Source organism: Aegilops tauschii, chromosome 1 (assembly GCF_002575655.3).
Source record: "Aegilops tauschii subsp. strangulata cultivar AL8/78 chromosome 1, Aet v6.0, whole genome shotgun sequence".
NCBI classification, from domain to species: domain Eukaryota; kingdom Viridiplantae; phylum Streptophyta; class Magnoliopsida; order Poales; family Poaceae; genus Aegilops; species Aegilops tauschii.
Window position 1 is genome coordinate 208,252,731 of NC_053035.3, and position 16,003 is coordinate 208,268,733.

General features: G+C 48.0%; 2 protein-coding genes across 2 annotated transcripts; one reads left to right on the top strand and one right to left on the bottom strand.

Annotated features, from left to right (window-relative positions):
- Positions 1 to 222: 222 nt before the first annotated feature.
- LOC109776698 (uncharacterized) lies at positions 223 to 10,341 on the top strand. The gene is made up of 9 exons (XM_020335361.4): positions 223 to 693; positions 1,280 to 1,328; positions 1,574 to 1,662; positions 1,766 to 1,822; positions 7,742 to 7,804; positions 7,892 to 7,957; positions 8,332 to 8,418; positions 8,511 to 8,604; positions 9,564 to 10,341. The coding sequence occupies exons 1-9, from the start codon at positions 589 to 591 to the stop codon at positions 10,058 to 10,060; spliced, it is 1,107 nt and encodes a 368-aa protein (XP_020190950.1). The 5' UTR covers positions 223 to 588; the 3' UTR covers positions 10,061 to 10,341.
- Positions 10,342 to 10,644: 303 nt separating this feature from the next.
- On the bottom strand, positions 10,645 to 15,668 carry LOC109776699 (probable pectate lyase 18). The gene is made up of 4 exons (XM_020335362.4): positions 15,274 to 15,668; positions 14,255 to 15,149; positions 13,422 to 13,630; positions 10,645 to 11,018 (listed from the first exon to the last, which is right to left on the bottom strand). The coding sequence occupies exons 1-4, from the start codon at positions 15,405 to 15,407 to the stop codon at positions 10,820 to 10,822; spliced, it is 1,437 nt and encodes a 478-aa protein (XP_020190951.1). The 5' UTR covers positions 15,408 to 15,668; the 3' UTR covers positions 10,645 to 10,819.
- Between the last annotated feature and the right edge of the window lie 335 nt (positions 15,669 to 16,003).

The window sequence follows — 16,003 nt, forward strand, 5'->3', positions numbered from 1 at the left end:
GTTGGTGCGTCTAATCAGCACCGTGTTCGTATAGAAACGTGATTTGCATCGTATATACACGCCAAAGCCAAATTGTGCCACCCTAAAAAACTAAATTATGCTATCAGTTCAATGTATACCGCAAGTTTTAGCTAAACTGACTTTTCACTCCAAGTTATGACACCGGTGGGGTAATTGACTCAGCCAACTACAAGTCGACAAAAGCCAATTCTATCGAGCAGCAATTCGCCCGTACGCACGCAGCTCTATCTCTCGCCAATTCAAAAAGAGAAAAAAAAAACCCCTCTATCTCTCGCCGCAGATGGCGAACAGCTAACCCTAGCCGCCGCCACTGCACCGGCGCCTCCCCCGCCCCACTGACTGGCTTCCTAGGGCTGCCCTCCGCCCGCTTCTTCACCGGCGCGTTGGTCGCGACCCCGCCACCCCGCCACCCTCGCCAGCGCTGGTCCCTGCACGGACGGCACGAACGCCGCCGCCCCGTACAAGATACTGCACCGACTCCGCAGCCCGTCCTCGTCCTAGGGCAGACCCCACCCCCGCGGCTCCGCTTTCTTAGCACTCTCGCCGTCGCGCCGCCGGGAGCCAGGCATGACGACGCGTATCGCGCCCGGCGTGGGCGCGAACCTCCTCGGGCAGCACTCGGCGGAGCGCAACCAGGACGCCACCACCTACGTCGGCAACCTCGACCCGCAGGTTGGTGTTCCCCCGCCCCTACTCCCCCCTCCTATCCATCCCTGTAGAAGTGTAGATCCCCACCTTGCTCCGAGAGCGGGATCCGTGTATCCTGTCGGTGACGCCCGTCCAATTTTTGCTTGATGAATATGGATTTGTCTTGCGCGGTCAAAGTGGCTAGTCCCTGCTGCTAAATACATGGCCTACCACTGTTTCAAGTGCAGCAACGCTGTCGCGTGCATTGGCCGCTAATCATTCGTGATAGAAGTGTCGTTGGTGTAATGTTTAGATGGACAGGAGTCGACTGTTTAGATGTGCATCAATCACATTGCTGTTTGATAGTTCGTAACTGGGATTATTTTTCCTTTCTTCAGTGGGAAATAATTACCATGGAGTTCTGTATGTGCTTTCTTTTTTTGAGGGAGTATGTGCTTATGGATGATTGTAAGTTGCAACAACTCAATCCTGTCGCTTCTATTGAGAAATTATAAATCCACTTAAGGAACCTATGCCTTCTTCTTGTATATTGCAGAACCGCATAGTTCTCCTGTTGATATCATTATTTCCAGACATCCATGCTGATAGTCCTCCCTGTATCATTTTACAGGTTTCCGAGGAATTACTGTGGGAGTTGTTTGTCCAAGCAGGCCCTGTTGGTAAGTAGCATGTCCACAATGGGACACTTTTCCTGCCCTATAATTTACAGGTTGATTCTTGTTGTGAACTATCTTCCAGAATCTTGCTCTAATCGATTTATATGTTTGGTGCTGAACTGCGGATAGTCTGTCTTGGCAGTCCATTTTCACTTATATCGTGAAATAGAAATTTCATCTCAAATATCATGTGAATAAATTAATGAGTTTGATGGTTAATAAATAATGATCCCTTCTTTTGTTTGTAGTTAATGTCTATGTCCCGAAAGACAGAGTTACAAATCTACACCAGGGCTATGGGTTTGTAGAATTTAGGAGTGAGGAAGATGCAGATTATGTAAGTTTATTTGTACTGGTGTGATAGCAATTTATTTTACCTTCATTTATCTCATCTAGATGTAAACTGTTTTTTTTATATAATTTGGCTTTGCTTTTTGTAGGCTATTAAGATTTTGAACATGCTCAAATTGTATGGAAAGCCAATAAGAGTAAACAAGGTAATCACTTCTCTTGAACCTCCCAGCCTTCCTCAGTACTTCTGCAGCAGTTATGTAATATATAGTAACTGGACGAATACCGAGATCCGTTAATTTTGAACTTTATGATAGTTGGTAGTTTAATCTCGCGTGCTTAGAAATTTAGATGATACTTCAAAGGGTTTTTATCATTTATGCCACTAGTTGTGTCTAACTACTCAGTTTTGCCACTAGGAGTTTCAACTGCTCAAAAAGGCAAATTGCACCATTAGGCGCATGCTAAAAAATGCCACTAGACACCATTACATTTAGCTAAAAAGCCCGTTTACCATGTTATTGTTAGGAAACGTGAGGAAGAGAGAATGACCGAACAGTTTTCTGTATTGAGGAGGGGAGAGATATATACAAGGTTACATGGGCCTGGGCCTCACTCTAGACTATGGGCCTGGGCCTGTACAAGACAAACACAACATATATACTTAACACCCCCCCTTCAAACTTAAGGTGGGTCAGGAGCATCTGATACACCAAGTTTGAGAGTGTGAAACCTATGCTGATCTCTAGTTTGTGCCTTGGTGAAGAAATCTGCGACTTGAAGCTCTGATGGGACATATTGTAGCTTGACAGTGGATTGTTGACAATGAGATCGAGTGAAAAAGGCATCCACACCAATGTGTTTGGTCAACTCATGCTTGACCGGATCATTAGCAATCTGAATAGCAGCAGTGCTGTCACAAAGAAGAGGTGTTGGTGTATGACATAAGACACCAAGATCATCCAATAGCCAGCGAAGCCATACAATCTCTGCTGTAGTAGTAGAGAGAGCCCTAAGCTCTGCCTCGGCGCTGGAGCGAGACACAGCAGTTTGCTTCTTTGATTTCCATGCAATGAGAGATGTACCAAGAAATATGCAATAGCCAGTGACCGAGCGACGATCAATAGGATCACTCGCCCAAGTGGAATCAGAGTAAGCATGAAGCTGGAGCTGACTGGAATTAGCATAGAACAAGCGGCGAGATGTAGTTCCCCTTAAATACCTAAGGACTCGGAATAGGTGACCATGATGAACTGAGGTGGGAGCACAGACAAATTGACTGAGAATATGGACTGCATGTGCGATGTCAGGTCTGGTCACTGTGAGGTACACTAGACTGCCGACAATGTGATGATAGCGAGAGGGATCCTCAAGAGGAGTGCCATCAGTAGGACGCAACTGCAGATGAAGCTCCATAGGTGTAGCAGCAATGCGCGTGTCAGTGAGACCTGAGCGAAGAATCAAATCCTGAGTGTACTTTTGCTGGGAGATATAGTAACCATCATCAGTATGCTCGACCTCAATCCCGAGAAAATAGCTGAGAGACCCCAAATCTGACATCTTGAATTGTTCACTCAATTTTTTCTTAACAAAATCAATATACCCAACATCATCTCCAGTGATCAAGATGTCATCTACATAAAGTAGAAGCAATGTACGGCCATGCTCAGATGTATGAATGAAGAGTGCAGGGTCATGTTCACTAGGAGAAAAACCGGCAGCTTGAATCACAGAACTGAACCGCTCAAACCAGGCACGAGGGGCTTGCTTAAGCGCATAAAGAGCCTTTCGAAGACGACAAACATGACCTGATGGAACCTTGATACCTGGAGGTGGCTGCATATATACTTCCTCATGTAAATCACTATGAAGGAAAACATTCTTCACATCCATGTGGAAAATTTTCCATGACCGAGTAGCAGCCACAGCAATTAGAGTTCGAACTGAAGTCATGTGAGCAACAGGAGCAAACGTCTCATCATAATCTTTCCCATGAGACTGCTGAAAACCTCTTGCAACAAGGCGAGCCTTGTAGCGTTCCACAGAACCATTTGACTTGGTTTTAACCTTATACACCCATTTGCAAGTGATAGGGACTGAACGAGGAGGTAATGGTACCAAATCCCATGTACCAGTACGCTCTAAGGCTGCAAGCTCCTCAGACATAGCCAGTTGCCACTCAGGTGACACAACTGCCTCCTGATAGGTACTAGGCTCAGAAACAGCCCCTGCATATAAGTCCTTTTTGTATCGCGTTGCTAGAGAAGAGCCGTCAGTGCAAGGATCAATAGTACTGGTTGGAAGAGTAGAAGACAAAGGCATAGATGACTGCGTGTCACATGGAACTTTAGAACGACGAGTGTAATGGAAAGTACTGGCTGGAGGAGTAGAATAACGACGAGTGTAATGGAAAGGAAGACTATCTAGAGGTGGAGCTAGTGGAAGAGAGAAAGGAGCTGGTGAGGAAGGAGATGAAACATGTGGTGGAGATGGTTCTGATGTTAGGACAGAAGGTTGTTCAGCTATGGACTCATCTAAAAAGATAGGTGGAAGTGAAAGAAACGAGGTAGACTCTAAAGAAGTTGAGGATGATGGTTTAGTGGAAGGGGAATAGAAGAAGGGTTGATCCTCAACAAAAGTGACATCGCGAGAAAAGCGAATGCGGCGAGCAGAAGAATCATAGCAACGGTAGCCCTTATGTTCAAGACTATATCCAAGGAAGACACACTGAGCAGACTGAGCAGTCAACTTGGTACGCTCACGAGGTGCTAAAAGAACATAACAAGTACAACCAAAGACACGGAGGTGGTCATACGTGGGAGGAGAACCAAACAAAACCTCACCAGGACACTTGCCCTCAAGGCGAGTAGAAGGTTGGAGATTGATAAGATAAACAGCAGTTGATATAGCTTCACCCCAAAAATGAGTGGGGACAAAGGAAGAAATCAGAAGGGTACGAGCTGTCTCAACAATATGGCGATGCTTACGCTCAGCAACGCCATTCTGAGCATGGGCACCAGGGCATGAAAGTTGAGGGAGAGTACCCTCAGATGAGAGAAACTCGCGAAAAGCAGTAGATAGATACTCCCCCCTGGAGTCAGAACGAAAAACACGAACAGCACTGGAAAACTGAGTATGGACCATATGTACAAAAGTCTTATATATAGAAAACAACTCAGAACGATGCTTCATAAAATAGACCCAAGTATGTCGAGAGTGATCATCAACAAATATGACATAATGTTTGTGGCCACCTTTCGAAACAAAGGGGGAAGGACCCCATACATCAGAGTGCACTAAATCAAAAGGATGACTAGAATGAGTAGTGCTGGAAGAGTATGGAAGCTGTATTTGTTTCCCTAGCTTACAACCCTTACAGTGAAACCAGCATCTATGGAAACATGACCCAAAACACCTTGTCGAACAAGGGTAGATAAACGAGAACCACACAAGTGACCTAAGCGATGGTGCCACTGGGCAAAAGAAAACGACGAAGTGGATCTTGATGTTGATGTAGCCATCCGGAACGCGGATGTGGTGGAAGCTGAAGGAAGGTGTAAGGTGTCAAGGATGTAGAGGGATGTGGATCCTCTATGGCGATGGCCAGTTCCAATGACCCTCTTGCTCTGACGGTCCTGCACATAACAAAATGAGTCATCAAAACCAACAAAGTAGTTCATATCAGCAAGCTGGCCAACAGACATAAGATTCATGGACAGCTCTGGAGCAAAGGAGATGGCAGGAACAGAAAACTTGGATGTGCAAAGAGAACCCTGATGAGTAATAGAACAAGGTGTACCATCAACAGTCTGAACAGAGGCACCATCCCGCACTGGCTGGCAAGACACAAGCTGAGAGCGATCAGAGGTCACATGGAAAGAAGCTCCAGAGTCCAGAACCCAAGGCTGGGTTGCAGCAACAGCGGGCTGAGAGAGAACAGATGCAGAAGCACCCCTCGCTTGCTGCTGATAAGGAGCCTGGGGTGCACGACGCTGCTGATTGAGGGCCCGTCTAGCCTGAAACTCAGCTAACAGCTCTGGATGAAGCTTGAAACAACCATCTCTGTGGTGTCCTGCCTTCTTGCAGAACGAGCAGACGACAGTTGAAGGTAGGCACCTGGCCGCTGAGGAAAAGCCAGAACACTAGTGTGTAGAGTCTGCGCAGAAGTAGCCCCAAGAGAATGGAGACGAGTCTCCTCAGCGATCAAGCTAGCAAGTGCCTCTGTCAAGGTGGGAGGAGTCGTACGACCAAGCAATTGAGTGCGAATGTTCTCAAAGTCTGGCTTGAGACCCATCACAAACTGAAACATGAGAGTCTGATGGTCATAATTTTCCTTTGCTGCACATGACTCACAACCAGAATTACCCTTTGGAACCATGGAACCTAGCTGCCCAGTGATGCGAGTGAAAGCTCCATAGTACTCTTCTATGGACATGTCTTCTGGCTGCCGAGTGTTGTGTAAATTCTGCAACAAGGAGAAATGAAGTGCACTGCTGGGCTGAAGGTAGCGCTGCTCAAAGTACTTCCATATCTCTTTAGCTGAAGTGTGATGCTCAAGACTCATTCGGAGTGAGGGTTCAACACCCAGAATTAAAACTCCCATCACACGATCATCGATCTTTTGCCAAGGCTTCCTTGCTGCATCATCATTTGGACTAGGTGGATCATCTGTCAGATGAGAAACAAAGCCAGCCGTCCTCAAGACAGTCCGGGCAGAAAATGCCCATTCCCTGTAGTTTGAACCATCAAGCTTGATATCTATGATCAAAGAACCAAATCCGAAATCATTTCTTGCCATAGTGGTGGCGGCCAGCAGCTGGAAACACCCAATCTGATAGCAGCTGCAGGCAGCAACAAGAGAAGAGCAGCAGACAGCCACAAACAGGATCTGGATCTCACTGGATAGAAGGTGGAGCTTGCTGGATCTTGCTGGATAGAAGGGGGAACGCCTGGAGCTTGCTATAAAGCAGGGAAGGCACCAAGAGCTTGCTGGAGATGACTGCTGGAGAGCAGGGGAAGTATTCTCACAGAGTAGCTGTGAGGACACACAGAGGAGCTGCTGGAGAGCAGCTCCTACAGGTTGATGACGAAGATGGGATGGGGCAGCGATGTGGATGTCTCCTCACCAGACAGATCCGCCTGAATCACCTCACCGGCGTCGATTTCATGGGTGGCGGCTGGAAGAGGGACTAGGGTTTGGTCCTGGTCTGATACCATGTTAGGAAACGTGAGGAAGAGAGAATGACCGAACAGTTTTCTGTATTGAGGAGGAGAGAGATATATACAAGGTTACATGGGCCTGGGCCTCACTCTAGACTATGGGCCTGGGCCTGTACAAGACAAACACAACATATATACTTAACAGTTATATGACCAAAATAACCATGGACCAACATGTCAGCTCTCCCACTATCTCACTACGATAAAGTGTGGGTCCCACTCGATCCCCAATGATGTTCTTATTTTCCTCTAAAAGTATTAGCTGCCTTACTCTTGACAAATGGGGTCCACATTTATCATTGTGAGATAGAGAGAGCTGACATGTGTGTCTAGGGGTATTTTGGTCATATAACATGGTCAACGGGTTTGACCTGACAGTAACGCTATCTAATGGCATTTTTGAGCAAAGATCTAACGGGGCGATGGCATTTTTTAGGTGTCTAATGGCATTTTTGAGCAAGCATCTCACGGAACGATGGCATTTTTGAGTAGTTGTAACTTCTAATGGAAAAACTGAGTAGTGGGACACAATTTGTGGCATAAATGATAAAAACCCTAACTTCAAAACATCGACAAACTGATACCAAATTCCTGATTATTTTTGGGGGGATTGGATGCGTGGAGTAAAATAAATGTCTTCAAATGTTGATATTACTCTTTGCCTCTGATGTTACTGTTACTGTTTGAACAACTTAATTAACGTGGATGATCATCATGTGGTAAACCGTCTGATCGACAGAGTTCAGTACTTTGAATTCTCATTTTCTGTTTTCACAAACCTATTGCTTCCTGGTAACTTGAAGTTTCTTTATTGTATGTAGCCCGCATGATTTTGTTTAATGATACATCATACATTTAGGATTTTAATCACGGTGACCTAACATGACTATGCCATCTTATTCCAGGCTTCCCAAGACAAGAAGAGCTTGGATGTGGGTGCGAATCTTTTTATTGGCAATCTTGATCCGGTAGAAACCTGAAGCCCATTTTCTCTTATTACTTTATATCCATGTTAATATATGTAGCTAATAGTTTTGTGTTTGCTTTGTCAACAGGAAGTCGATGAGAAGCTTCTCTATGACACCTTCAGTGCATTTGGTGTGATTGTGACCAACCCTAAGGTGACAATTATATAAACTTTACTCTGCATTTGGCTATGTACTTGCTAGCTAATTATCTCACGTCACAATGGGAACTGATTTCATCAGCATTAGCCTCTTATTACGATCTCCAGAATCAAAGAAGAGCAATCGTTATGCTTAAATTAACGTAATATTATTACATTTGCTTGTCTGGTAGTCTTCCTTGCTTCAGTGTAACACTTATCTGGTAGCATCTTGATCCAAAATTACCCTACACTCCCCGCACTGTTCCTTTCATTATTTCATGATAGAGATCGAATGAGTTAAATATTCTATCCCCTTTTCCCTTTGCATATTTGACGCAAATGCATGTTGGTGTCATGACTGTCGTATTCTGAACTTTCTTTTTCAAGATAATGCGGGACCCTGAAACTGGAAATTCTCGAGGGTTTGGCTTTGTGAGCTATGACTCCTTTGAATCATCTGATCAAGCTATAGAGGTAATGTCTTTCTCGCAATACTGCTCTATATTTTGGCTTATTGTGATTCTGCTATATATGTTTCAACTGTTACCTTTGCTGTAATTTCCCAGGCCATGAACAACCAGCATTTATGTAATCGGCCAATCACTGTCTCATATGCTTACAAGAAAGACACGAAAGGAGAGCGCCATGGCACACCAGCAGGTATTGTATTTCAAAATATCTGTTGAGCTAGTTGTTTGGTTTCTTGTACAATAACATGGATCAGCTCTTGCTTATGTTGAAAGAATGTTGAAGTTGGTTGTCTAGTCTTTATTAGGTTGTAACATTCTGGACATCAACTCTATAGATTGCTCAAAAAAACCTGTTGTCTAGTCTTGATTAGGTTGTTCCATGCTGGACATGGACTTAGATTGCTATACTTCTCCAAATCCCCGCATTTAAAAAAAAACTAGACCAACAGGGACTTAACATATGTGGCATCTTTATTAAGAAGAAACAACCCAGACACGCACCCTCCGGAGCCCAAGGCTCGAACGTGGGTGGCAGGCTGGGCATGCTGTCGGCTGTGTGCCACTGGCTAACTGGTTGACGCCCAGTTCCCCACATCCCAACATTTGTGCTTTGACATTTTAGGTTCTTTTTAGTGCACAGGTTTTCCACAGGAATCGTACAGGTTTCCTATGGAAAATTTTCCTGTGATGTCTGTACGGTTTCCTTAGGGAAGGGAAGGTTTCCTATGTTTAATAGGGTAAACATAACATCCACCAAGACCAAAGGAAAAGCCTGTTCCTATGTTTTGGAAGCCTCTAGGTTTCAAGGTTGCACTCCACCTGATTCCTATGCCTTTTTCTGTTCCTTTGTTTTGCACTCCCATGTACCGAACGGGCCTTAGGGTTTCAACTTTATTCAAAGTGATTTCCTTTCAAGTATTTCATCATTTAGTAAACATGATGGATCTTGATCTGATTTGTTGAAATTTTCCTGGAGGCATTTTTACTACCATATCACATGTTGTCACTGCTCTTGCCACCATTGCTGCCTATATATGCTGTAGACGGCTGTCTTGATCTGAAGATCTTATTATTACTACTTTTTCTTAACTTGTGATGACTTTCTTCCTTCAAGCATAGTTTATTAACTCTGTTGTTATATGTTGGCAGAGAGGTTGCTTGCGGCGAACAACCCAGGATCTCAGAAGCATAGGCCACACACAATGTTTGCAACTGCTCCGCCAACCCAAGGGCTTCAAAACGGTGGTGTTGGTGCACCTGTGCCACGGCCTTTTGCCAATGGGAATGTCCCAGGACAGATGCAACATGTCAGACCGCCGCCGCCACCTGTTGGTCAATACCCTCCCATGCAGATGCATGGACAGCCTGCCTGGCCTGGTCCTCCACAGAATATGCAACAAGTACCACCTCCGATGCAACAGCAGCTTCAATACAGGCTTCCAGGGATGCCCCCGCCGCCGCAAAACATGATGCCCCCACCGCAAAACATGATGCCGCCACCTCATCACATGGCCAGGCCGCCGCCGCCACCTCCCAATATGCAAGCTCCACCTATGTGGAGGCCACCCCCACCCCCACAACAAGGTGGTGGAATGCCGCCACCTCCAATGTCCATGCCACCTCCTCCACCGCCACCTTCTGGTTAAAAATACAAATGGGTGTCTTCCATGGGTTAATTTGGCGCGCAGCAGTTGTAGACCAAGGGTGTTAAAAGTCTTTCATATATTGTCATGTAACTTGCAGCAGTAGGAGAATATCAGAATTGAGAGAATTAGCGGACGGTGATACAAAATGCGTGGCTTTTGTGATTGCATGTACGGTACCTGCCTTGTGGGTGCTGCTGCTGTGTGCTCTGCTTAGGACAATTATGGACCGTGATCTGTGCTATCTCTTTACATTGTTATTACTGACAGAATCGTGTTTTAAACAGGCCCCTGGTGATTGACAGTTGTCGCGCAACTTTCAGCTGTTTTCATGAAACAAGATACACCATGCTGTTCTAATTTTTCTATCAAGGCATTGCAAGTTCGGTTGAAAAACATGTTTTGCTGTGCGTTTGTGAATAAGCCGCTTGGGGGGGGGGGGGGGGGGGGGGGGGGTTCAGGACAGAGTGTTTGCTAGCATCCCCTGCTCTGAAAATTTGTTTTCGTTTTATGATAGTCTCTTTGGATAAGCCAGTCCTGCATTTTCTTCTTCGGCTGAGATTACAGGGCGGTTAGAGTACCACGAATGAATGAACTTTGTCACAACAGCTACACTGAGACTACCTTGCAATATTCCCATCCATCCCCATGTGCTGGTGCATGGTGGACACCTATATTGCTGCTGCCTATTTCCCTAGCGTCAACTTTCACCTCTTTTCCTACCTTTCGCCCAACTGAATCATAATAACCATGTGCTATGTCTCAATCCAGTCTTACACAACATATTAGAGCAATAATCAAAGTAGTGAACGATAGTATCAACTGAGTCCGGCAGCCCCGATCGCCGCTGTTGGCATAGACCATCCCAAGGCTACCATACCCGTTGCCTCCGCCACCGCCACCGCCGGTCGCCGATCCGGCGTAGTTGAAACCGACGTACGAGGACGCTTCGCCGTTGTCCCTGAAAGAAGAAACACACGTTATGATAAGATGCCACATAAAACTAGCAACGATCGCTTACACATGCGTCGGAGAGAAGCGGGGAGTGAACCGATGCACTTTTGGGCACTGGTTTCGAGTCTCCGTTAAGCTCAGATCTAATACCAGAAGGCACAGTGGAATAGGAACTCGATTCCGGGGAACACGGTACGGGACGGCGAAAAGGCCAATGGTTTTGGTTTCTCTAATCGAGAAACACTACCAGTGCCAGTGGGACGAACCCTAACGTTTCTCTCATGGCATGTCCCCGTTCCAAAGGAGGGGAAGGTCCCGAACGGAGGACACTACCTAGATCCAAACGCTCAATTAACTCCCGGTACCAGCTATAGAACAATTGTAGAGTTCCAAAAGAAAAGCTACTATTCCCTCTGTTCATTTTTATAAGATCTTGAAGACAATTCAAACAATGTGCAAAACAACCTATTTTGAGTTGTCTGAAATGACTTACAAAAGTGAACGAAGGAAGTAGTAGAATGCACTACCATAAAAAAGAGTTTTGAGTAAGGATGGCAATGGGTAGGGTAGAGCAATACCATACCCGTACCCATGGGTATGAAACTTTACCCTCACCCGACGGATACCCATACCTATTAGGTACCCATCGGATACAACAAATAGTACGTATTTTTACACTCATTGATAACACATTTGACAAAAAAAACAATTATCTTAACTCAATGATAGGTAGATGAGTACAACATACTCATAAGTCAATAGGAATAGACAAGTCACATGACAAATTAATGATTATTTGATGACAGTTTAACATTAGTTCACAAACGGGAAGGATATGGGTATATCCACAGATACAAGGTTATACCGTACTCTACCCATGACTTAACGGATAGGGTATAGATACTATCCATGGGTATAAAATTATGCCCATATTCTGTCCATGCGGATACAGTGCCCGCGGGTATATGTACCATGGTAAAATTACCATTCTTAGTTTTGAGCTGGTCGGGCGCAAGATTCCTGGACAAAATCAGCGATCAGCGGCGCGCATGTGGAGACGCAGACAGAGGGACCGCTTACCGTGCTACTATACTCGCTAGCAGTAGCCAGTAGTAGCACAGACGTTCCTTTTTGTCTTGGTGTAAGAAAAGAACACGACCACTATTTCTCTTGGTTTGACGATGGAGCGTCCAGGCCGCGGATGGCTGAGCCACAGACTGTAGTGGTCTGCATCTTCTATTCTAGTGAGGACTCGCAGTTTAATTAGCCACCATGCTCTGTTGTCTGTACTGCTTAACACGGCGTACGTGATGCTTAAACGGGGTAAGTGCCTTGAGGCCGAGCACGGCCCGGGTTAACTATAATTTAAAAATAAATCGACGCCCGACATACAAATTCTTTGCTTGGCTTGTTCTTCAAAACAGAATCTGCTTGATCCGTCATGGCTGGCCCAACTGCGGCTTGTGCCCTCTTTGTAAGCAAGCACGGAAGTCCGCTGCTCACCTACTCTTCCAATGCCACTTCACATTGCGTATTTGGAACGACATTCTTCCGTGGCTTGGAATGCACCACATCTCTACTATTACATGAACGGCGAGCGTTTCGGTCAATGAATGGTGGAATAGCAACCTTCAGATTCGTCTCGGCTCTCCCAAAGCCCTTGCCTCATTGATGATGCTCATCTCTTGGGAGGTTTGGTCCGAGAAAAACGCTAGTCTTCCGCAACGTGGCGGTTCCATCGATGGTCATCATCAACAAGATCAAGCATGAGGCGTCGCTTTGGGCTTTGGCGGGTGCCAAGCACTTGAGTATTGTAATGCCACGAGAGTAATTTTCCTTCGTCTGCCGTTTGCGGCTTCTGTCTAAAACCTTCTTCCTTAATTAATGAAATGACAAGTCTTTTGCCTCGTTTCAAAAAAAATAAAAAAATCGACGCCCGCGTCTCTGCTAAACCCTGAATCTACGACGGCATAACGCCGACATGGTTCGGCCAACGTAGTGTACGCACATCTACTACGGCATTATGGCCAGGGAGGAAATGATTTCTGCGTGCAGGGGGGAAACGAACAAGACAGGACGGAAAGGGTGTTTCCCGCCGAGCTGAGCAGAGTAGAGCGAAATTTGGTTCTGGGCGCGGGAATGGGCGACTCGGGGCCGGGGTGCAGTGCGGGGTGTCCGGCACGCACTCCGGCGACCGATGTCCGTTGGAGGAGGGCAAATGCGTACTCTCTCTATATATAAAAGAAGACAACAAAAGGAAAAGTAGGGTAACAAAGGTGTTCACGTGGGACCCGCTAGCCGCGATCGATCGCAGTCCAGTTTTATCGCACGGTACGAGATATTTCAGCCCCCTGACCCACCACCCACGTAGACCGCTCGCAAGCCAAGGGAAGGGAAAGCGTAGTAGTACCTTGGCCCGCCGAGGACGCCGGCGCCCATGGTGAGCTGGTCGACGAGCGCCGACGACTTGGGGTCGACGCCGCTGGAGGCCTTGTCGTAGATGTTCTCCATCCCTTCCCCGGAGGGCACGAAGAAGGCGCCGTTCACCATCATGTCCCCCTCCGTCCGCCAGTTCCACCCGTTCCACTGCCCTTCCTCCGTGTCCACGCGCTTCGTCACCTGCAACCCCAACCCAACCACGATCATTCATTCACATTATCTGCTGGCCGTGACCTCGGCCGTTGCCTCAACCGGGTGGGGGATGCGATGCACGAGCCCTCGGATGCCACCCCTGCCTCCGGCTGGCTGGAGGACCCAAATCGGGGAAACATGCATGCATGCATGCATGCACGCGCCACCTTTTTTTGTAAAAATAAAAGAAGATGCTCCTACTACTACTACCAACACCAAAGCGAGAGATGGGGTAGCACATTCATCGATCAGTGAGTGGTACCATTTCGCAGGACCATCACTAGTGTTAATTATACAAACCTCATGTAGTACTAACTAGCAAAATAACCGTAGAAGTTAACATGATTTTTAACAGAAAAACCCGGACCACTTTCTAGCGGAGAACACGTACTGGAAGAAAAATGGGACATGGAAGAACAGGACAATGTTCACGGCACTTCTTTGGCAACCACCGCATGGTACCGGCCCATCCACCGCCCAAAACAGAGCAAAGATCCAAAGGAGGCGGTGAAAGCAGAAGAACTCGGCAAGCAAAGAAAGGAACAGAGCAAACCGAGACCCAAAACCATGAGCAAACAAACCGAGGCGGCACGGCAAGAGAAAAGCACGCACCTCCTTGGCGTTGGGGTTTGCGGGGGCGATGTAGCGGTTGCCCTGGCTGTTGATGGTGGGGCTGGCGCTGCCGCCGATGGCGTACATCTCCCACGCCGTGTAGTCGTTGTTGACGATGTGGAAGTATCCCCGGCGGCAGCGCGGCATCCGCTGCACCAGCTGCACGCCGAAGTGATTGAACGCGATGGTCACCTGCATCCCCGAGTCCGGGAGGTACCCGTCGCTGTGCCCCAGCAGCATCACCTCGTCGTGGTGGGAGAAGTAGCTGTTGGACACGGTGATGCCCGTCGACCCCATGATGGCGTCCACCAGCCCGTCCGCGCACCGCGACAGCGCGCAGTGGTCCACCCACACGTCCCGCGCCGAGAAGAGCGAGATGCCGTCGCCGTCCGACCGGGTGCGCCACCCGTAGTGCGTCGGCGACGACCGCACGTTCGCGTTCCCCGCCGGCACGCAGTCGTGCACGTGCAGGTTGTGGATGATCACGTTGGCCACGTACTGCAGCGTGATGCACGCGCCGCCGGCGACGTGCACGTTCGCGCCGCGCCCGTCGATGGTCTTGTAGCTGTTCACCAGCAGCTCCTCGTTGAGGCGGATGGTCATGTCCGCGGCGAACACGATCCACAGCGGGCCCTCCTGGATGGCGGCGTGCCGGAGCGTGCCGGGCGCCGGGTTCACGGGGTCGCGGTCCGAGGAGTCGGTCACAACGTAGAACGGCCCGCCCTTGCCGCCCAGCGCGTTGCGGCCGAACCCGATGCCGCAGTCCGCCAGCCGCTGCCGGTCCTTCCACCAGTCCGTCCCGGCGCACCGCCAGCAGTCGTCGATCGGGTTGCCAGTCATGCACCCGCCGCCTCCGCCCGTCTCCTGCATCCGCCGCCGCGACGTCGTCACCTTGCTGCCCATGCCAACGCCAACACGCCGTCGTTACGTTGCGAAAGAAGCGCGTAAAAAAGATTGGGAATTTGCAGCCTCAAAAGTTTGCGCTGCCACATTGCGAGATTTCGAGGATAAGGTAGTACCTGTGGAAGTCGGCGACGACGGCGGCGGGGTCCGGGAGCGAGGAGTTGAGCAGGGGGAGGGGGGAGGCCGCGGCCCCGAGCAACATGAGGGAGAGGAGCAAGATAATGAGGGTGGATTTGGGGGCTCCTGCCATGGTTGTTCCTTGGCTGGATTAGAGGGGCCGGAGTGGAGATGCAGTTGATTTTATAGCAATGCGGGAGAGTGGCAGCAGGCAGCAGAGCGAGCGGGGCAATGGGGGCGGGGAGGCTGAAGTTCTTGACATTTGGAGCTTGGGATTGGGGCAGCAATGGCCAATGGGGGAGCGGGGGAGTGGTGTGAACGGGGAAGGGGAGAGAGAGAGAGAGAGGAGGGAAAGAGGAGACGGGAGGGGAGGGGAGGTGATTTGGAATCTCCTGGGGCAGATTTCTTCCTTGCTTGTTAAATGATGCACAAGGGGAATGTTTGGGAGAGGATAGAAATGCAAAAATGTGAGGGGAAGGGAAGGGAAATAGGTGGTGCAAGAAAGAAGTGCAAACGAATCATGGCGAAACATTTACTCAAATGATTAGTATCACACGTGTGACACAAAGGAACGCCTGCTATGATGTTTTTTAAAACTAAAATTGCCATAAAAATATCCAAAAACTGAAACTTGTCATCCAAACAGAAAATTGCCATGCTTCATCCTTATGTAACTAAACCCGCCATCAAAGAAAGTCAGCGCGAAATTGCTTCATGCCACACTTGTGA